This window comes from Saccopteryx leptura, chromosome 13, assembly GCF_036850995.1.
Source record: "Saccopteryx leptura isolate mSacLep1 chromosome 13, mSacLep1_pri_phased_curated, whole genome shotgun sequence".
NCBI lineage: Eukaryota > Metazoa > Chordata > Mammalia > Chiroptera > Emballonuridae > Saccopteryx > Saccopteryx leptura.
Genome location: NC_089515.1, coordinates 35,078,076 through 35,102,016, shown reverse-complemented (window position 1 = coordinate 35,102,016; position 23,941 = coordinate 35,078,076). Strand labels below are relative to the sequence as shown.

Sequence of the window (23,941 nt, the reverse complement as noted above, 5' to 3'; positions counted from 1 at the left end):
ATTTAAAAATTACAATGCCACTTTCACACTAGTTAAAATCTTGGCTTCTCCTGAGTCAATTATTCCAGTATGTTCATTATTCCATTCTTTAGTAACCCCCTCTTCTGCTTTACATATTATAATCTCTCCTTTATAGGTAGCCAAGTCCCAGAATCATTCTTTTGCAACCAATTATAAAACCCTGTTCTAGATGTCACCACTTTTTCAACAAGTGTTACCATGTAGATAAGCTCTAACCTTGTTCTTCTGAATCCAGTAGCACTACGTTAGACTAATAGCACCATCCAGTTACATTTGCACTAGTACTTGACCTCACCAAATACTTTCACATTCATTTTCCTCTTATCTGAGCCTCTTGACATCCCAGAGAGAGACCATTATCCTTCCCATTTTATAAATAAGGAAACCAAGATTCAGCAAGGAATAGGCTACTTTATTCAGAGCTAAGCAGATATTTAAATGCTAGAGTCAAGACTCTAACTTCTACGTCCAGCCCCAACTCCCTTCCCATACACATTTCTGAGAATACATCTAGCTGCCAAGCAAGCCCCACACCCTGGTGTAAGACTTAAAAGGGGATGCTGCAGGGCCCATGACAGGGAGATTCTGGCACCAAGTCTTGACACACAAACTCTCTCCCTCCCAACTTCCTCCAGATCCTTACTTCTTCCATGTTAACCAAGTTCTTTTCTCTTGCTCAGCACATAATCTTGCCTCTTCTCCACTGATACCCAGTCTGCCAGGAGAAGGAAGCAGTCTTCCTCTCTTACCCAATGACTTACTCATGCTCCTTGGTTCAGTAACCAGAAACTGCACAAGTGCACATTTATGTATGGTTTGGGGTCCACGTTCTCTGTCCTTCCCCTCTCCTGCTCGGTTTGAAGCTATCCATTTTAGAGCATAAGCTCCCGGCCCAGAAGGCTCTACTTAGCCTGCTGTGGGTACTCAGCACAATGCCTTGCATTCAAAAAGCACATAAACACCGACAATTATGCTATTTAAAAAAATTACTCCTGTCCTTGATCTGAAATAATAGAAACCAGCTGCCAAAACCATTAAGAGCATGATTTACTTCAATTCAGAGTTTCTGAATAGGAATTAGCTTAAAAGAGCTGTAAAGCGAAAGACAAGGGCACATTTGTTTACATGCGGTCCCAAAGGTATAAAACAAAATACTGAGTAATTTGTTATTAGCTTCCCATCGACAACAGTCCAGCTCTACTGCAGAGCAAGGCCACCCCAGGTAAAAGGCTCCTAGCTCCCAGCTTGGCCATTACACGGAGGCGATCAGCTATTCCAATCGCAGGTGTGCTCTGGAAAGGCAACGGCTGGCTGCACGCTGCTTACCGGTTTGTCCTTGATGGTGGGGCTCGACACGCACAGGTAGAGTTTCCCGTCTTCTTCGAGGCAGGCATCTATCAGAGCTTGCACCGAGCTCTCCTCCTGGAACAGCAGGAAGGCATAGCCTTGGGGAGAAAGAGAACAAGAGAGTGCGGGGAGGAATAAGTAAACTGAACTCAAAATACCAATTAAAATTGTATCTATTGTTCTACTTTGGCAAATTCTCATTAAGATCTAAGAGCTTGAAGTGGGACACAGGGAAGTGATAGTTACTGAGGCTCTCATGTGCCAGGTGTTGTATTAGGTGCTCTACAGATCCTACCTTGCTTTAAATTAAAAGACCAGGCACAAAATACCACATATTGTGAGATCCCATGTATATGGCATGTCCATAACAGGCAAGTCTATAGGGACAGAAAAAAGGATTAGTGGTTGCCTAGGGCTGGGGGACTGAGGGAGTAGGTACAGGGCTTCTTTCTGGGATGATAGTTTTCAAAAATTAATTGTAGTGATGATTACATAACTCTGTGAACATACTGAAAACTGCTGAATTATACATTTTATTTTATTTTGTTTTTTTTTGTTTTGTATTTTTCTGAAGTTGGAAACGGGAAGGCAGTCAGACAGACTCCTGCATGCACCCGACCGGGATCCACACGGCATGCCCACCAGGAGGCGATGCTCTGCCCATCTGGGGCATCGCTCTGTTGAAACCAGAGCCATTCTAGCGCCTGAGGCAGAGGCCATAGAGCCATCCTCAGCACCCGGGCCAACTTTGCTCCAATGGAGCCTCGGCTACGGGAGGGGAAGAGAGACAGAGAGGAAGGAGAGGGGGAGGGGTGGAGAAGCAGATGGGCGCTTCTCCTGTGTGCCCTGGCCAGGAATTGAACCCAGGACTCCTGCACACCAGGCCAATGCTCTACCATTGAGCCAACCAGTCAGGGCCTAAATTATACATTTTAAATGGCTGAACTATATTTGGTGTATGAATTATATCTCATCAAAAGTTATTCAGGAAAGAAAATGCCCAACAATAGGCTGGTGTGTTACTTCTGATAGTGATGCTCTATTTCTCCAAGGACACTCTCCTGCCTCATGACCACCCGTAAACATAGACACTAGCTGCAGGGTTTCCATGGACACAGCTCTGTTCAGTTCAGGAAGATTCACAAGTGTGACACAATCTATGGATTAAGAGAAAACTGAGATGAACGGGACTAAGTTCCTGCTACCAAGAGACTTATGTAGTAGAGGAAACAGACTTTTAGACAATTATCTACTAGCTACAAAGTTGAGGGAGATGAGTGGAGATAAAAGGTGCCAGGGGACCCCAGAGCAGGAAGGACCCTGACTTAGGAGAACCAGCGGACTCCAAAGAGGACAACGGACGTTCAAGGGGCCAACTCTGGCATTTGCTGCCACCCTGGCATTCAGGCATGACAGCTGAGCAAAGGGCCATCGTGAGCCAGTCTAAGCCCGAGGATTCAGCTACTTAACCTCTCTACAACCATTCTTGCTTTCCTAACCCTCCCAGCTGTCACCTCCACGCCCGATCGCGCCGACGCCAAAGGAAACCGTCACCAGTACAGTTCTCCTCTGGTACCAGAAAGATGTAAGTAGTGGAAAGGGTAAGATAATATTCAGAAGACTCTCATACATTCAAGATTTTAATCAACTGGTCTAGAAGCAAGGCTCTCTGGAGTTCTGAGTAGCACATAACAACACTGGCAGTGGGTACAACCTCCCTCCCTCCCTCCTCCCTCCCTCCCTCCTTCCCTTTTCTTCCTTCCTTCCTTTTTTCCCTTTCTCTCTCTCTCTCTCTCTCTCTCTATCTATCTATCTATCTCTATCTTTTGAGGAAGAGATGATGTGTGAGAGAGAGAGAGAGAGAGAGAAAGAGGAAGAAAGGAAGGGAGAGAAAGAAAGAAGCATCAACTCATTGTTCCACTTAGTTGTGACACTGATTGCTTCTCTTATGTGCCCTGACCAAGACTCGAGCCAGTGCCCTCAGGAAGAGCCAGTGATCTAGGGATCAAACCAGTGACCCTGGCACTCTGGGACAATGTTTCATCCACTCCACTGGTACTCTTTTTTTTAATTCTTTTTCCAAATTTCTCCTCCAGAGTACAGAGCATCCAAGCAAACAGAGCAGAAAAAGGTCAAATACTACTCAGCACATCAGGAGTGACCAATGCAACATGCAGAAGCCAATAAACAGGGGAAAGCACTAAGCCCACAGGAGTCGATATGTAGATGCAAGAGGTAGGCTGCCTACGTGATAGGACCCAAAGCTGTTTTCTGGGCTTTGCTCCCAGGGACGGTGGGTCAGAGAGTTCAGTGGGTGGCCAGGCAAGAAAAATCAAACCTGCCTGACCTGTGGTGGTGCAGTGGATAAAGCGTCGACCTGGAAATGCTGAGGTCGCCGGTTCGAAACCCTGGGCTTGCCTGGTCAAGGCACATATGGGAGTTGATGCTTCCAGCTCCTCCCCCCCTTCTCTCTCTCTGTCTCTCCCTCTCCACTCTAAAATGAATAAATAAAAAAAAATGTTCTGGAGAGTCATTGTCTTCTTTTAAAAAAAAAAGAAAAATCAAACCTAACTGCAGAACTACAAAGACTAATACAACATTTCTTCCTATCTTCTCTCTTCTGGAAACAGTATCAAACTATCATCAAGCCCCAGGCAATTTATTGTGAGAACATTATTAATTCCACTTGCCAAAGAGAATATTAGAGATGAGTTAAAAAGTGCAAATGTCACAAACAGGAGGGGTTAGCAGGTGCTCTCCAACTTCCTGCCTCCCCAGGTAAATCCTAGTACAGATCTTGCATGAGGGTCCTAAGAAGCGTAAGGGCTATCTTGTTCTTGGAGAGAACCCGTCCGTGGGCACCACGCACAGGCACATGGGAAAGGCCTCGAGGGGGCGTGCTCGGTGAGCTGCGGCCGTCTCCAGCCCCATGCCTCTGGAAGGCCACCAGGCCACCTGCACCTTCCCTGCACATCACTGCCCACCTTCTACAATCCTCCATGTCAAATCCCGACTGGCTTCAACCTGGGCATCAGAGGAAGAGGAGGGTACCCCCCCACCCCAGCAGAGTAGCTACCACAAAAGCACGTAGATCTTCACTCAGGCCTCTTTCATAATCATAGGTGTCAACGTTGGTGGTGGGCAGAGTAAAAACAACTGGGAACCACAAACGAAAGCTTCCTACAATATTATTACAAAAAAAAAATAGATACACACACACACACACACACACACACATATATCTACAAAGAACTTGTTTTCCTGTCCCAGGGAATGACCCCTGATATGGTACCAATGTCTTCAGGATGGCTCTTTAACAACAAAGCATCTCTACTCCCTGGTCAGCAAGCTGCCATTCTCAATAATGACAGTATTGTCTCAGCACTACGGATAAGGTGTGTGACTCACGTCCAGCAATTTCCTTCAATCCTACTTCCTACCTTAGGTCTTCCAACCAAAACAAAATACACCAGAGAAACCAAAAATCACCCATGAAAACAGCTTTATGATCCTTTCACCTACTAAAACGCCTTCTCATCGATACCTCTAGGTCGAGCAAAGCAAGATGACAACAGAAATCAGAAGAGTATAAAGAAAATCAGGAACTCCTTCAAACACATTTCCCATTTTGATCTTCAGAAATTTAAGGTCAAAATAAATAAAGTAGAAAAGGTCCCTTCAGGAATATCAAGCTCAATGTGAGACAGAAATGAAAGCAATGATTAACTGAAAGGCAAATTCCACATGGTACTTTGAAGAGTTCCAGACTGGGAGTTAGAAGGTCTGGGTTTGGGTCCAGGCCCTAACATTTACTGTGTGTGGTAATCGCAGCTCATGGCTACCACCCGTTGAGCATCTGCTATGCATGGGGCCCTGTTCTAAGTGCCTTATGTATATGAACTCATTTCATCTTTGCACACACGGTGAGGGAGGCACTATTTTAAATTCTATTCTACAGTTAAGAACATTGTAAAGTGATTAAGAGGTCATCCAGTAATTGGTGAAACTGTGAACTTGGATATTAACTTAAAATTTCTAAATCTTGGCTCTTTTCTCTGTAAGATGAAGAAAATAAGTATTTGTCCTGAATATCTTACAGAAATGTAGGTTATGAGATAATATATGTAAAGATGCTTTGTAAACTAGTATATCATGCAAGTATCAATTTTTCTTTTACTGCATTTTCATTTATTTATGTGCTGTGTAAAACTGAGTTTTGTAGAAGTCTCACTATAAAAATCAGAGTTCAAATTAATGATATATAGTTTCTGCTTTGTATTTACAAGCATTTGGCGAATAAAGGACAGTGATCTAGATACTATAGAAAAACCTTAAAGTTATTTGAGTGCCAAGCTGAATATTACTGTATACAAAGTGAATGAATATTTACTTTCATATGTCATTAGTCATTTCTATCAGGAGAAAGAATGATCAGATGCGGTATTATTTGCTGATGTTAATATGTTCTTTAAATAAAAGCCTGTTATATCTATAATTCAAGCTCCTGAAACTGTCACTCTGATGTCAGATTCTTCTATTAGCTTGAAAGGCATAAAAAAAAGTTGGTCATAAATTCCCTTGCCTCTGTACCAGAGAGAGATAACAGGATTATAAAACTCCTCAAAACTTTGGTGACCTTGTTTCTCAACCCCTGAGGAGTAGTCACAGGAGGCCCTCAGCTCAGAGACAGGCTGTGGGTGGAAACGTGGGCTCTGGGGAAGCAGGAGGAGCTCTTGGTACGTCACCACCACGAGCCTGGCTCCCAAGCAGAATAGACAGCCGAAAATTGCTTGCTCTCCCACTGGGACCAAATAGGTTAGGGGAGGAAGGGTAGAATAGGGAGGGATGTTTGGAGAGCCTGGCATGACAGTGCACTTCTCTAGAGTACGGTATGAAGGGGGGGGGGGGGGATGCTAAATTGGGAAATTTTCATTTTATTTGGCCATGGTTTTGAAGGGAAAGTTTAATTAAAAGATTATTTTCTCTTAATACCTGAGAACACATTAAGTATAACAACCTTTAAAATGTTCTTGGCTACCTTTCAAAAACCAAGCTTCCTGACTGTTAAACATAATTTTGTATGTTATAATTTTTTATACTGATCCCTAGTACAAATAACAATCACTACAGCTTCACTGCTACGAACACCACTTACTAAGTGCTTACAATGTGACAGGCGCTTTGTTAGTAAGGACTCTACATCTGTTAGCTCTCTTTTCCTCACAATAATTTTATAGGGTAAATACAGTTATTATTACCAATTTACAGATGAGGAAACCGAAACTCCAAGAAGTTAAGAAATGCATCAAATTAAAATCTAAAAATTAAACCTAGCAGTTTCCAGAGCTCTCAATCTTTAGCCATTAAAATTACACTGTCCCACCTAAAAATGGTGAGATAAAATTATCATTATTGCTGGCAAATAAGGACTTGTCTATTTATTATTTGTTCTCACTTTTGTGACAGAGACCACTGACTATCACAAAACTGACAACAAATAATAATAAACAACAAAAGTATTTTAGTAGCAAGAAGTGGTCAACAGTGCTTCAGTCCTAAAATTTAAGGCGTATGTAGATATATTTGTTCTAACACCCACAAAAACTATATTAAGAAGAGTTCAAATATAATGAATTTCAAAATAATCAGGAGAAGTTTAGATTCAGTTCAATCAAATCTTATTTAGTAAAGACACTTATTGATTTTCGATGTATTTTAAGTTGTAAATTTAGAATGAAGGCTCGTGAGGGACTTACTGGTAAAGAGCAGGTATCACTGGGGGGGGTTAGGGTATTATATTGAGTGGGCCACCTGAATCCATGTTAACACAATAAATTAAAATTAATAAAGATTTTTTAAAAGAGCAGATATCTCTAAATTAAGTAAGATTTTAATAAAATGAATATCACAAAAACAGTTATTATTGCCTTAATCAAGACCAGTCAATGTATTCTAAAACCACTGGGTGATTTTGAGGAGGGGATACAAGATACTCAGACAACCTTCAGGTATCACTTCATAGATCTGCACTGCAAAGGGAGAAGAACGTACCCTTACAATGGGAGAATCTGGCAGATGATACCTTCACCAAGTGATTGAGCTCAGCGTCACCAACAACAGGGCAAACTGACATCACTACACTGGGGAAGCCCGTACCGTGTCCTCAGCGCAGCACACCATCTACAGTCTTCCCGCTGACAGTGCTTCGTCTGAATCTCATTATGAAGAAACGATTGGGTAACTCCAAATTAAGTGATAGTCTATAAGACACCTGGCATGGATTCTTCAAATGATACAAAAGACAAAAAGCATAGGAAACTGTCTAAAGGAGAGTAAAGAGAGATGATAACTAAATGTAAGGCTGGACTGTGGATCTCGAATTAACAAAAAACCCACAACAAGCCCTGGCCAGTTGGCTCAGCGGTAGAGCATCGGCCTGGCGTGCGGGGGACCCGGGTTCGATTCCCGGCCAGGGCACATAGGAGAAGCGCCCATCTGCTTCTCCACCCCCCCCCCCTTCCTCTCTGTCTCTCTCTCTCTTCCCCTCCCGCAGCCAAGGCTTCATTGGAGCAAAGATGGCCCGGGCGCTGGGGATGGCTCCTTGGCCTCTGCCCCAGGCGCTAGAGTGGCTCTGGTCGCGGCAGAGTGACGCCCCGGAGGGGCAGAGCATCGCCCCTTGGTGGGCAGAGCATCACCTATGGTGGGCATGCCCGGTGGATCCTGGTCGGGCGCATGCGGGAGTCTGTCTGACTGTCTCTCCCCGTTTCCAGCTTCAGAAAAGTACAAAAAAAAAAAAAAAAAGTAAAAACAAACAAACAAACAAAAAAAACCCCACAACAGCTCTAAAAAACATTACTGGAACAAACTGGACATTTCTTGTTCTCAGGAGACATATGCTACAGCGTTTGGGAGGGGTCTTGATGTCTACAACTTACTCTCAATGGCTCATAAAAAAATACATGTATATATACCTATACAGATAAGATACAAAAGAGAAGGAAAGCAAAATGCTAACCACCGGTGAATTTAGAGAACGGCTATAGAGGTGTTCACTGTCCTGTTCTTACAACTGTTTTGAAGGTTTGAAATTTTTAAAAATAAAGATTTGTGAATAAAATTCAAAACCACAAGGTCTTTCTGGAGAAGAGGGTAATATCCTCTCCCATTCTCTAGAGAGGTATCTTTCGAAAAACCCAATAGTTCTTAAAATCAACTAATGCTATTAGCGATTGATATGTTTCGATATCAACTACAATAGGAAAACAATTCCAGCTTACAGGCTGTGCCTGAACTGCTGCTGCCTGCAGCAGACGGTGCTCGCCCAGGCAATGGCTGGTTTCCGATTGAGAGCAGCCCCAGAAGGAAGGATCCACAGTCTGAACAGATAGGGAAAGCTCTCCTCAAACAAAATCCAGGCTCCCTGCCTGACCAGGTGGTGGCACAGTGGATAGAGCGTCGGACTGGGATGCTGAGGACCCAGGTTCCAGACCCCGAGGTCGCCAGCTTGAGCGTGGGCTCATCTGGTTTGAGCAAAAGCTCACCAGCTTGGACCCAAGGTCACTGGCTCGAGCAAGGGGTTACTCGGTCTGCTGAAGGCCCGCGGTCAAGGCACATATGAGAAAGCAATCAATGAACAATTAAGGTGTCGCAATGTGCAACGAAAAACTAATGATTGATGCTTCTCATCTCTCCGTTCCTGTCTGTCTATCCCTCTCTCTGACTCTCCCTGTCTCTGTAAAAAAAAAAAAAAAAAAAAATCCAGGCTCCCTGATTTCCTTTGACCTTCCTAGACAGACCTGAAGGGCATCTCTCCAGCCAGCACTGCTCGAGTTCAGACTTTTTTTGGCACGGGAAGTCTGTTGCAAACATTCTCTCTGTGACCTTGGCTTTCAGGTCAGAGGACTTACCTGGTTTGCCTCAGGAGTCTTTGTTTTTGGATTCAATTCAATAGCACCAAAAATATTTAGGAGGTACAAGGCATGATGCTAGGCACTGAAGCTACAAGGATGAGTAAGCTATGGAAGAATCCTGCCCTAGAAAAACAGCCTGTAAATAAGTAAGAAACAACAGGAAAAGTGCTATGCTGGGGGTATGTCCTGAAGAACACGGTGAGACACAAATGGGGCGGAGGCTTCCAAACATCAGGAAAAGCCGCAGAGCAAAGGCTGTGTCTGAGCTGGAAGAGAATTAGTTTTCCAAGAAGTAAGGGCATTCCAAGGTGAGGAAAGAGCATAGGCCAAGCAAGACACTGAAGGGTCAAAGGATCGGTTCATTTGGAAAACAGTGAGCAGAGCTCATTAGTTAGAACACAGGGTCGGGGCAGAGGGTGGGAAGAGAGAAAGCAGCTCATCAACCCCCTGCCTGCTGCCTGGAGAACACTGCAGGCCACGGAACCGGATTCCTTACTCATTTTCCTCTTGGATGAGAACATCTAATCTCTAAGACTTACTGAACCCTTACCATGTGTCCTAGACACTGCAGGGGGATACGGACACGAGTAAGTCCTGTTCTCAGAGAGTGTACAAGCTAGGGTGAAAAGGTCATCAAGATTAAGTACATAAAGAACTCTAATCTAGAAACAATGCATTAAGGACCCTAAGAAGTGTTTTTTAAATATATTTTTTAAAGTTGAACTTCATATGTACACCTGAAACTGATATAATAAAATATTATAATATAATTATAAAATAATATAATATAATTTTATTAACCAATGTCAACCTAATAAATTCAATAAAACTTTAAAGAAAATAAAAGTTGAACTTAATAGAATGTATTTTTTTTTTTTTAGTCAAGACATAAATTGAAAAAATCAGGAAAGACTTTCTGTAGATGGTGGCACTGGAGCCAGACCTCAATGGGATGACTCAGTAAAAAACCGATGAAGGATATTCCAGGGGAAGGAACTAGCCCAGGTTAAGATGTAGAAATGGTCCTACAGGTATTGCCCAAGGCCATGGGTTCCTAAACATTCCCCTTGAATTCAGAACCAATCGTAGTGCTCACGTCGGCAGCACATCTACTAAAATCAGAACCAATCATATTTCTTTGACTATACTGACTACATAGGGCTGAGGCTAAAATACAGTATTTTGGTTCTAGCCTGTTTCATGTTTTCTATTACACTAGTAACTGTTGCTCCGTGGGCTTGTTGCTTAGCAGGTAGGGGAATGAACAAGAAAATAAGTCTGATGGGTAGAATCAGCCCAGAGCTGAAAAGCGGCAATCTGCTTCCTGTGTTCTTGGTAAAGTCCTGCAGCCCGGGGCAGTGACCTGGGGCACCTGGGCTTGAAATGTGCTCTTTTTACGTAACCACACATGCCCTACATAAAGAGGTCCTTGTAAAATCTGCCAATCTGTCAGGTCTGGTCCCAGTCGGTTCTAACAAGCACCTGACCAAGAAAACTGAGACCAGGCTACGGGTGTGGGAGGGAACTGGTCAAACTAGCTGGGCAATTTTATTTTATTTTATTTTATTTTATTTTTTTTTCATTTTTCTGAAGCTGGAAACAGGGAGAGATAGTCAGACAGACTCCCGCATGCGCCCGACCGGGATCCACCCGGCACGCCCACCATGGGGCGATGCTCTGCCCACCAGGGGGCGATGCTCTGCCCATCCTGGGCGTCGCCATGTTGCGACCAGAGCCACTCTAGCACCTGGGGCAGCGGCCAAGGAGCCATCCCCAGCGCCCGGGCCATCTTTGCTCCAATGGAGCCTCGGCTGCGGGAGGGGAAGAGAGAGACAGAGAGGAAAGCGCGGCGGAGGGGTGGAGAAGCAAATGGGCGCTTCTCCTGTGTGCCCTGGCCGGGAATCGAACCCGGGTCCTCCGCACGCTAGGCCGACGCTCTACCGCTGAGCCAACCGGCCAGGGCTAGCTGGGCAATTTTATTACTACTGAGCATTACATTTTCATCATGAGGAAGGACACTAATATTATTTAGTACCTATTAAATCTAAGTACTGCATTGGTGCCTGGGTGAACTCTCTCACATATTCCTTTTAATACCCAAGTACTATTAACTCAGAGGACAAAATGAAGTTCAGAGGCTAAATCACTTGCTCAGTGTCATATAGGTAGTAGCTGCTGGTGCCCACAGCAGCACCTGAGTCCACAAACACCCAGGCTCTTGCCCCATGGCTTGTTCTCGCCCTTATTCAGAATCGAAGTCAGCAAATTCTACGTGTTAACCCAGTAGCCGCTTCCCTACAGGTGATGCTTCTGTCTGGCGTGAATGTTGCCTAACCTGGGACAATCTAACTCCTCCTCCCCCTTGCACTGCAATACTCCTCTAACGAGTCCTCAATGCCGTCAGGGGTTTTTCTCGGTGCCACCACTTCCCCTTCGCAAGACTGCTAGGGCTGTCCATTCTATTTTGAAAGACAACCCAAGTCTTTGTTCTCAGCTTTCAAAATTTTCCACCAGATCCTCTTAGTCAGCTCCCCTTCTCAAACTCTCTCAACTGACACATCCTCTCTTGGTGTCACTTGCTCATAGCCTTCGCCCTTATCCAAGGCCCCTGAGCAGGTCCTGTCCTAAGCTACACCCTCTTCTAACACATCCTCTCTGCCTCTGCCTGCCAAGTGTGCGCCCTCCATCCCACTTCCCGAAATCGACTCTCTTCCACAGGCAGTTTCTCATCAAGGGTGGTTTGGGCTTCTTCTCCTCTCCAGCCCCTCTTCCTGGGCACAGCACAACAGGTGCTGCTGTGACAGACTGCGATATGTCCTGTTATCTGTGGTGCTGTTCTGACTTCATCCCATGGCCTTACATTCCTCCTGCCTACTCCTTTCTGTACGGACCCTCAAACTAAAAACGCATTGAAATCGAAGACTAACTCTTACAGTTCATCTCCAGATAAGTGTTTAATAAAACAATTTAAACTGAGGGTATGCTAAGCTTTTAAAAGCAACAACAGATGCTGCTCCATCTGTCCAAACAGGACAAAACAAAAAGCCCGCTCTTGCTTCTCAGCAGTACAGTTCCTATGTTTTTACAAGAAAATACTTACTGAGAATAAAAATGTCAATCAATTAAATATTAAAATACAATATTACCAAAAAAAATGTGAGTACTATGAGCAAGAACTTGTGTTAAAAAAGAGTAGTGGGGGAGGGAGTATTACTCAAAAATTTAGAACCCACAAAAGGTTAAATACAGGCTAAAATGCCTTAGCTTCCCAATTTGATTGGTTTATGTAACTTAAAAGGTGGAAAATCTTGGAATCTGGGCCTAAAACAACAGTGGCTTATTTCCACTCAAGTTATGCTACAAGGGGGAAAAAATGTGAAGTTTGAAAACTTTCCTTTCCAAAGCCAAATTTAGACAAACTGAAGGAAAAAGAAACAGATGCCGCGAGCCCAGCCCACTGCAGCTTCACAATGACCTATTTTGTCCATTAAAAGTGGAGCCCTCTTTCCTGTTCTTCAAACAGTATCCCCTTGACTCGCTGGCTCAAAGTCAGTCTGAATCCCATGTGGCCTGATTTGTGCCAGGTCCACAGACCACGTTGGTATTGTATAAACTTCCACAACTGCATGACCTTGGTCACAAGGACTAGCAGTCAAGCCAGTCCAGCCAGTGCAAGGAAATACACGATCGCCAATAGAAGTGGCCACTCAGAAGTACACACTTTACTCGAGGTGGGTGGCAATCATCAGAGCGCAAAGCATGTGTCACTCTTACATAAATATGCAGCCGGGTTACTGGACCCTGTGCCCCTGGACTGCCAGAGCTGAAGCTGGTTGCCCCAGTGGGCTGAGGATGACAGCTCTGCCCATGCCACTGCCAGCATCACCGACTCTGAACACAGTTCGGAGCCACGTGGCCAACCTCCTGTCCAGCATCTGCAGCTGGCTGCTATCCTTGCATTTGCTCCAGAGGTCTCTGCCAACAGAGGTAGAGCAGCTGTGCTTACTGCCTGGAGATGCCAGCTCCTCTCCCTGGCCCAGCCCCACCACAGAGGTGAGACTAATGGCAGAAGCAGGAGCAGCTGCTTAGTACGGGGGTAAAAGACTCAGAGAATGCAGACATTTTTTTGTGGCTCCAGTGACAGCCACTTTGGAAAGGGGCTATTCTCTGAGGAGGCAATGAAGGAGGTTATGCTAAACACATCTATCATCATAAAGCTTGTCATGCTCAACTTATCTTCCTGGCTGCCACGCTCATTGCTCCATGCTCTATTTTTTTTCCTTTTTAAATAAGCAGTCAAGGATTCCAAGGCCACTATAATTAGGATGGCCTATGTCACAGCCAGGTGTTAAAAGATGAACTGGGCCAATGAGATCCTCTCCCTTCAGAATTTCACTAGATATATGGAAACAATTTGCCCACAAGCAGAGAGGAGCTGGATCATGACAATGGTGGAACACTACAATGAAGAATAGTTTCCACTGTTCAAATAGATCCCTGCAGCTGCCACCCCCCGCACAGTCTACGGGACGCTTGGTTCTATGGCAGCTCCCGTTTTGGGCTTCCCTGTCACTCATATCCACACCCCCAATTTGAGACAGCACAAGGGAACCGCTTACCGTTACAGTCAAAAACTCAAATATGGCTCAGTGTAGTCATGCCCTGAAATAGTGTGGCATCACCCAAGAGGCAGGTTTCCATGGTTTGGCTATTGCTAACGGGCAGCTCAGAACTACAACCTAATCCTAATCCAGCTCTTGGAAATACCCCAGCTATGCGAGTATGAATAACAGAGTAGAAGAACTCAGGAAAAAGATCACTTTCATTTTTAAATAGCTACAAAAGTGTACCATGGGTCATATAGCTTAAGTTGCTCATTTTTATATAAAACACAGACTTATAAATAATAGCACAATTTATCGATTAGCTACTTTAACCCTACCTTCCTTGCCCACAAATGATACACACTAGTGAAACAAATAAAAACTACTCCCTTTATAATTCACGGGGTAAAATACTGTACTATAAAAGCTACGTGCAGCCCTGGCCGGTTGGCTCAGTGGTAGAGCATCGGCCTGGCGTGCAGAAGTCCCAGGTTCGATTCCCGGCCAGGGCACACAGGAGAAGTGCCCATCTGCTTCTCCACCCCTCCCCCTCTCCTTCCTCTCTGTCTCTCTCTTCCCCTCTCGCAGCCGAGGCTCCATTGGAGCAAAGATGGCCCGGGCGCTGGGGATGGCTCCTTGGCCTCTGCCCCAGGCGCTAGAGTGGCTCTGGTCGCAACAGAGCGACGCCCCGGAGGGGCAGAGCATCGCCCCCTGGTGGGCAGACCGTTGCCCCTGGTGGGCGTGCCGGGTGAATCCCGGTCAGGCGCATGCGGGAGTCTGTCTGACTGTCTCTCCCTGTTTCCAGCTTCAGAAAATTACCAAAAAAAAAAAAAAAAAAAGCTACGTGCACTTTGGAAAAGACACTTTACCTCTTCAAGTCTCAGTATAAATTGTGTTAGAATGAGATGATCTTTAAGGAATTTACCAGGACTCTACTTTCCAAGCCAGTTATGAACTTATTGTTTGCAAAGATAAAATTCATCCATTTAACCAAATATCCAAGGGCCAGCCATTGAGGCAGGTATACAAGGTACTGGGTGTACAGCAAGGGGCAAAACAAAATAAAAACCCTACTCTCATTAAAACTTACATCCCAATCTGGAAAACAGAAAAACACGTATAATTTTTAGGTCATGGAAAACACTTGGAAGAGAAATAGAATGAGGGTAAGAGGCACGGAGAACAAGGGTAAAGGAATGCCTATTCTAGATAAGGAAGTCAGGAAAGAGCTCTCTGTTCAGCTGACATTTGAACAGAAGTCTACGGAAGAGATGTGCTAGCAGTCTATTCAGAAATCTGGGGAAAGATGGTTTAAAACAAATAGAATATTAAGACCCTGAGAAGCCTTCGTTGTCTTCAAGGGGTAGATAACAAAGGAGTCAGTGTGACCATAGTGGGGAAGGGACAGAATAATAGGAGATGATGTCAAAGAATACCCAACATTCAACAGAGACCTGAGAGGAACAGGCTTAAATGCTTCAAGTACAAAACCCATGCTAATGTGTTCTGGCTTCGGCAGGGGTCCCTTATTTTCCAAACACACAGGCAAAAACGTTAAGTCCACAAATGCAATGTATCATTTATCTGACTTGGAACTAAACAAAAAATGTGCAGTATAGCATAAACTTCATAAAGCAAATTGCTGTGGGAGGCCATGTGATATCAAATCCAAAGTCATTAAGATTTTCATTTCTCTCAACTTTGGTTAAGCTTCTGCAAATTTATCCTAAGGAAAGTAATATGAAAGAAAAGTCATATACAAGGATATATTAACAGAAGTATTATTTATTTATAATAGCCTAAATGACCAACAAGCAAGTAGATTATCGTGCAACAAGAGGTTAGGCAGCCTTTTTAAAAAATATGAAAATTAAGTCAAACTTGGGAAGACCGAGAATAGAAAATTATATCTTTGCTATTATTACACCCCCACAAAAGACTGGAAGGAAACAGAAAAATGATGATGATTGGTCCTTTGGGGAGGCAGGTTTACTCTTATTATTTATGAAATAACACTTGCTCAATGCAAATCAGACTGCATTGCTCTGGTTTTACTACTTCAAGGCAATATTCAGGCCTATGATTAGGATAACAATAGAAATTACCGTGGTTGCGTACTTGACAAAGAGGGTCACACACTGGTCTCTACTCCACGAAGGACTTCTCAGTAATCCTGCACTGTCTGATGGTGTTGGTGGTTCTTTCTTGCAGCTTCTCTGTTTTAGCCTCCACAGCCACAGATGCTCCCAGTCCTTCACTTACCCACATCCCTACTGCACATTCACTTCTTTCTTGTTCGTAACAAAACTGCTTTTCTTTCTAGGCCCTTGCCAGTTGGCTCAGTGGTAGAGCGTCAGACCAGCATGTGGATGTCCTGGGTTCAATTCCTGGTCAGGGCACACAGAAGAGGCAACCATCTGCTTCTCACTCCTCCCCCTCTTTTCTCTCTCTTTCTTTCCCTCCTCTGCAGCCATGGCTCAGTTGGTTCGAGCAAGTTGGCCCTGAGCTCAGTGGAACCTCTATTTCAGGTGCTAAAAATAGCTCAGTTGCCAAGCAGTGGCCCTAAATGGGCAGAGCACTTCCAGTAGGGAGTGCATGCAAGAGTCTCTGTCTCCCTTCCTTTCACTTAAAAAAACAAACACAAAACCTGCTTTTCTTCCTCCTCCTCTCTATAAAGATGATTCTTAAAGGATGTAACAGCCAGCTACAGTCTCTTTAACTAAAGTCCCGAGCCACAATTCCAACTGCATAGTAGGAATGTCTTCTCAGGTAAGAGGTGAAGAAACACCAAATTCTATATGTCTTTAATCAAATCATCACTACATCAAACTGGCTACATTCAGCAGTGCCATGATTTTCCCATTCAGTGGAAGGAATTTTTAGTACAACCCTGCCATCAAATCTGCCACCATCATGAAACTCACATAACCCTGCCTCAATTAAAGTCTGCCTTGAACATGCAGGACCATTCTTATTCTTGTTCTCTGGGACATTTTTATTCCCATATGAGAACAGTATAGTGTAAAATTTAAGAAATGTGGGCTCTGAGGTCCGCCTGTTTTTAGGCTCAAATTCCAGCCCTACCATTTAACACGACCATGGACAAATTACCCTCTTCTAAACCTGTTCCTTCCTCTATAACATAGCAACAATAAAGCTGCCTACCTGTGGCGCTGGAAAGATTCAATGAAATGAAGCATAGATAATAGTAACCTGTTCCCTGGATCACAACAAGCCCTCAGTAAAGGTTAGCCATCCTAATTATCATCATTACAGCCCCTGGCAATTCCTGCCTATTCTTTTCCTGCCCAGTTTTTAAGGCCCGGGTCTTGCACAGCCCACAGTAATCTGTTCCTCCTCTGGATGTCTAGAATTTTTTACTCACTTGTCATTAACCGTAAATTGATCTGTATTTTAATATATATAACATTATCCTTCATAATACCTACTGTATGTAGGGACTGTTTTAAGCACTCCACACAGATTTACTTATTTTAATCCTCATCACAACATTATGAAGTTGGTACTATTATTCTCTCTCTTTTGCAGGTGATGAAACAAAGGCCTAGAAAGATTAAATAGCATGCCTGGAGTCATACAACTAGTAAGTGGGGGAGCACAGCAAGTCTCATTCCAGAATTCTTGCTCTTTACCATTACTTAATGATTCACATCTTTGTCTTCATGTCTCCAATGGGAAACAGTAGCTTTCTCAAACATAAAAATAGTGTCTTCCCTTATCCCCACACACCAAATAGACTCTTCCACAGACTAATGTGCAACAAATATCAGATGGATTGATATTCCCAACACTGCATGACCATTTGTATTAGGACCTAAATCCTCTGGTTCCATTTATTCTGTTCTCTTGCCATCTGTTTTCAATAATTCCCTGCACCCAAGCTATTGTAAACATAATGATGTTGATTAGCATTCTGTATGCATGTGAGATCTGGTTCATGCCCTAACATCTGGGAGAATCTCCCCTTCCAGGACTCACAATTTCAACCCTGCCATTCCAGAACTAAAAGGTATGAGAATGCAATCTCAGGAAACTTTTTCTCAATATTTTGATTAGAGTTTGATTTCTTTTCATCATCAAGAATTAAATGTAGAAAACACAAAGCAAGACTTTGCTTCAATTTTGTCAATAGCTACTTGAAAGTATTTTAAACTGAGATTTCTACTTGACCCGACGCCATTCTCCCTCCAACCCAAAGACATACACCACACAGATGCCTTGACATCAACTCTCTCTGGGGGACTACATCAAAGTAATGAAGAAAAAAGAACCCTTCTTCTTCATGGCTTTTTCTTCTGCATCATTTTCTCCTCCCTTGTAACATTCCAACCACCCTTCCTTCATTCCTTCAAGGTACGAAAGCTCTGTTCATACTCAGTATTTCCCATATGGACTCCTCTGCTTGGAACTTGCTTCCCTGAACTTTCTGGCTAACAGCTCAATCATCAGCTCTGCCCATACTGTTTTCTCAGAGAAGCTCTCACCACATCCCCAATCTAAACTGATATATCCCCCTTTAAAGTCTCTCACTGCACTCTCTATTCTTTCTTTAGAGAACTATCCCTGTTTAAAATTGTATTTATTTTGTGACCACTTGACCGTTTTATCTTCCCCACAGGAATAAAAACTTCACGGAGGTCTGAGAACCATCATACAGACATACAGTCTGACTTCTGTGTTCTGGAGAACACCAACCAATTACCGGCTTGTTGCCCACAAAGAGATCCAGAGGGTTCTGCATATCCTTGAATGGTTGGTCAAATGCCTCAGTGGCCCTTGTGCTGGAGAGAGTCCCAGGCTCCATCGCCTTGACCCAACAACACTCACGGGGACAGTTGATGTGCCTGGCCACTGTTTCTCTATGTGGATTTCAAACCCTCTAGAGTTCATTGTAATAATGGTCATGGTTTTAAAAACCCTACTCTACCTCTGAGCAGGCAAACATAATGGATGAATGAATAATTCTGTTTATTAGACATACAATTTCTAAGAAAGAGGCCAAAGAAACTGCAGTGGATGGTTCATGTTTTCCTCTCTACTTACACATAAGCCTAAAATGTACAGCCAAACAGACTGTACCTGAAAGCCTACCTAAGATGACCTAAAGAAAAGTACAATTGGAAAAAGGGGCATTACCAAGAAGGAACAAGCCTGAATTAAAACCTAAGGAATTTAAGTTAAAGTAGAAAAAGCACAAGGGAGCATTATTAAGAAGGCACAGAATCGTCTGGGGTGAACTACTGCGAGGTCCCCAACATTCAAAGCAATGGGCATGGGCTTTCAAAGTTAACTTCAATTTTGGAATAACACCAGATTTCTTTAGGTCTTTCCCAAATAGGTCAACCTTCAAACGTTAGCTAAGAGCAAAACACAACAGGAACCAACGGTATAATAATTATTTCTTCTCCTTGACCCCAATCCCCAGAAATACAACCTGCTCTCTGAGGACCACAATCAGGAGAGCCAGATTTTCTTCTTGGCTTGGCTATCACTGGTCAATCTTCAAATTTACCTCAGCTGTAAAATAAGGGCACCAGTTCGAACGCTCTACAATTCTATTATTATTACACCATTATATAGGTGTTGTACCAAAAACCATTGAGTTTATAGTGCTGTGAAACTCTATACTGCTCAGACCAATCCAAATGTTCTTTCTTCAATTTTCGGTAATAAATTTAAGTAGGATATTTTAAAAGTGACATATACATAGAAAAGGTTGACAAGAAGCATGGTGGCCCAGAAACCATTAGGTGTAAGGTATGACCAAGAGAAGTGAAAATATTTAACTTGGAAAAGAGAAGACTTAACAATCTGATAGTCTTAAGTATCATGAGATACATGTCATAATGATGACTCATTCTGTTTTACTCTATAGGACACAAATGACCAATGGATAAAGATTACAGGGAAGCATTTGACTCCAGAGAAAAACAAAATTTAATAATTAGCTAGGGCTGAAAATATATAGACTTCCTTTGAAACAAACTGCATTCTTTGTCACTGGATGTCTCAGAAGCTAATCGAGCAATTCTCTGGGCTATTTTAGATTAGAATAGGAGCACCAGACTTTCTGCAAAGGGATTTGAGGACCACATAGAGTCTCTGTTACATATTCTTCTTTGTGTGTATTTTTATGGTCCTTAAAAATACAAAAGCTGCTTGACCTGTGGTGGCGCAGTGGATAAAGCGTTGACCTGGAACGCTGAGGTCGCTGGTCTGAAACCCTGGGATTTCAGACTGCCTGGTCAAGGCACATACGGAAGTTGATGCTTCCTGCTCCTCTCCTCCCCCTTCTCTCTCTCTCTTTCTCTCTCTCTCAAAATGAATTAAAATTTTTTTTTAAATAAATAAAAACCATCTTTAACATGCAGGCCATTGCAAAAGCAGGTAGTTTGCTGATCCCTGTTCTGGAGGAGTGCAATTCAATAGAAATATTATTCACATAGATAACTAAAAATTTTCCAATATTTACATTTAAAAATGTAAAAAAAAAAAAAACAACAGGTGAGAATTTTAATATATTCTATTTAATCCAATATTTCAAAAGTTATTATTTTAACATGTAAACAAAATTAGTGAGAACTTTTAACATTTTTAAGAAATCAGTATATATTTCTCACTGATAGCATATTTTGATTTAAATTAGTCACATTGCAAGTAATCATTAGCCCACATGGCTGGTGGCTAGGATACTGGACAGAGCAGGTCCAGAGAAACTTGCACATTCCATTGAGAAATAGAAGAGGTGACCTTCAGATCAAAACTGAATTCTGATTTAAACCAATGAGGCAAAAATGAATGAGTCAATAAAGGACTGTTGGGATGACTAGCATGCTAACTGGAAAAATAAAGCTGGATCCTTTCTTGTGCCTTACTCCATTATAAATTCCAGATAGAAATGAGATGGCAATGGGAAAACGTAAAATAAATTCAAATAGCCAATAAAGAAAAAAAAGTGTCCCCAAACGATTGTATTTTAACCATCAGATTGGCAAAGACTGAAACAGGCCATATCCCCAGACCCTCAATAAACCCGACTTTCGTAAAGCGGGTACTATTAGTGGGAATATAAATGTGTATGAACTTTAAGAGTAGCATGGCACTATGTATAAACATATGCCTGACTTCTGAAAATTCTCCCTAAGAGGTCATTTTTATATGAAAAGAACAAAAAGATAAAGGCATCAGGATATTCACTGAAGCATCATCCATGAGTGAAAACAACTGAAAGCAACTTAAATTTCCATCATCAATTGGATTGTTAAATAAGGTCATTAACATAAATATAAATAAGTGGAACAACAAAATCAATGTTTCTCTCTCTCCCTCTCTAAAGTCAATGAATAAATAAAAAGAAGGAAATAACACTGTCAAGATTCACATGTGCAATCAGTACTCTTAGGAATATCTTTTGATACGTGTGACTTTACAGTGTATATTATATGCAGTACAGTGGGGTGAACTCATTCATTCACTGAAATAACACTACTCTGATTCAACAAATTATTAGCATTCTTTTTTTTCACACTAATAAAAATTTATTTCAGAGACAACTTTTTCCAGAATCTCTCTTCTCCAGACAGAGGCCCGCTGCCAGAGCCTGGGTAAGCTGTCCAGGGCTCCCCCGGGGCCAGCACGCAGCTCACTATTCAGTCAGGAGCTGGCACTGCCTTGACTATGGTTTTTTATTGTTGTTAGCTGAATTTATTGGGGGGACATTGATTAATAAAACTATATAGGTAGGTAATTACTCTTAAAAATATGTTTTTTGTTTTTGTTTTTGTTTCTTTCTCTATTTTTCTGAAGTGAGAAGCAGGGAGGCAGAGAGACAGACTCCTGCATGCACCTGACCGGGATCCACCCGGCATGCCCACTAGGGGGTGATGCTCTCTGCCCATCTGGGGCATTGTTGAAACCTGAGCCATTTTAGTGCCTGAGGCAGAGGCCAAGGAGCCATCTGCAGCACCTGGGCCAGCTTTGCTCCAATGGAGCCTTGGCTGGGGGAGGAGAAGAGAGAGACAGAGAGAAAGGAGAGGGGGAGGGGTAGAGAAGCAAATGGGTGCTTCTCCTGTGTGCCCTGGCTTGGAATTGAACCCAGGACTTCCACACGCCGGGCTGACGCCCTACCACTGAGCCAACTGGCCAGGGCCAAAAATACATTTTAAACACATCTTTACATAGTGTCATACATGCACCAGAAAGTGGTGAACATACCCCTTCACTGATATAATCAGCATGATGATTTTTTTTTATTTATTTTTTTATTCATTTTAGAAAGGAGAGAGAGAGAGGGGAAGAGAGAGAGAGAGGAGAGAGAGAAGGGGGGAGGAGCAGGAAGCATCAACTCCCATATGTGCCTTGACCAGGCAAGCCCAGGGTTTCGAACCAGCGACCTCACCATTTCCAGGTCGACACTTTATCCACTGCGCCACCACAGGTCAGGCCAGCATGATGATTTTTATCTTTTCTTGTTAATATAACACTGAATTTAAAATTTTTTTAAAATTTATTTTAGAAGAGAAAGAGAGAGGGTGGAGGAGGAGCAGGAAGCATCAACTTGTTGTTGCTTCCCATATATGCCTTGACAGGGCAAACCCAAGGCTTCGAACTGGTGACTTCAGTGTTTCAGGTCAACACTTTTATCCACTGTGTCACTGCAGGTCAGGCAACACTTAATTTTTTAACTTTAAAAATTCTTGGGAGATGGGTTTGATTCTCGGCCAGGGCACACAGGAGAGGCGCCCATCTGCTTCTCCGCCCCTCCCCCTCTCCTTCCTCTCTGTCTCTCTCTTCCCCTCCCGCAGCCAAGGCTCCATTGGAGCAAAAGATGGCCTGGGGGCTGGGGATGGCTCCACGGCGCTAGAGTGGCTCTGGTAGCAACAGAGTGACGCCCTGGATAGGCAGAGCATCGCCCCCTGGTGGGCGTGCCGGGTGGATCCCAGTCGGGCGCATGTGGGAGTCTGTCTGACTGCCTCCCCGTTTCCAGCTTCAGAAAAATACAAAAAAAAAAATTCTTGGGAGAGAATGAACAGAAGTATGTTAGAAGCAAACAAACAGCCTTCTGTCCTGAATAACGTTTTCATAGGCTACAGAGAGAGTGGGGAGAAGTACAGGCCACAAGGAAACCAAACACAAAAGGAAGCCTCTTGCCTTTCCTAGGTTAAGCTCTCATTTGATTCCTGTAAAAGGCAGAGGAAGGACAAGTATTTTGATTCCATCTTCTAGGGGTGGGTGAGGTTACACAATAACACATACCAAAAACAATTCCTTAAGATGAAAGGCATCCTTGAAACATAACTAGAGAACATAAGAAGAAAACTTTCTCTTTAACCCAAATGCTCCTCCATAAAAATCTAGATACATATGCAGAGTTAATATCTCCAGAAAAGATCCCTAGATTCTACGGAAGTGGCAAGCTAGGAACAAAGTGATATCTTTTTATGCTCTCATTAGTAATAATAAAAAGCCTACCAAAAAGGGAAGCAAGGTTATGTGAAGAGCCCTTTCCTAATTTGCTCTCTATCCCATCAACAGACTAAGCTGCATAAGAGACAGACATGACAAAGGTCATTTCATATACTGTCATTCTTCAGTCACTAGGTTTTCCAAGTTTAGGATTTATAAGATTTATAAAACCACTGGGCTATGAAATATATATATTAAAAAAAACAAAAACCCAAAAACAAGACTCTAAATATTTTATCTTTTCATTTCCCATCACTGACATTTCTCAAAACCCTAGATCCTTTCTCTCAAATAATTAAAAGTTAGCTCGAGACTCATTCACAACAGACTCACAGGATCTCACTGTCAATAAAATAGACGCCATGAAATAATCAGTGTACTCCTGGGAGAATAGTCTCTAAGTAGAAACAGTAAGACACAAAAAGATGATCTGTTAAATGTTTTCTTTAAAAAAAAAAAAAATAAATAAAAATAAATGTTTTCTTAATGGGGGGGGGAAATAAACAGATATATCAAGAGTTTCAAGACTGCCTTTTACTGAACTATCGTGCTAGCTGTCCAACAGGCAGGCAG

General features: G+C 42.9%; 1 protein-coding gene across 10 annotated transcripts in view; it reads right to left on the bottom strand.

Moving 5' to 3' along the window:
* CPEB3 (cytoplasmic polyadenylation element binding protein 3) overlaps positions 1–23,941 on the bottom strand; it is a 221,763-nt gene that overhangs the window by 60,854 nt on the left and 136,968 nt on the right. For all 10 annotated transcript variants that reach the window (XM_066355676.1, XM_066355678.1, XM_066355675.1 and 7 more), the window contains one exon: positions 1,348–1,466. In XM_066355676.1, the coding sequence (XP_066211773.1) occupies positions 1,348–1,466 (119 nt within the window). The remainder of the gene's footprint in view (positions 1–1,347; positions 1,467–23,941) is intronic.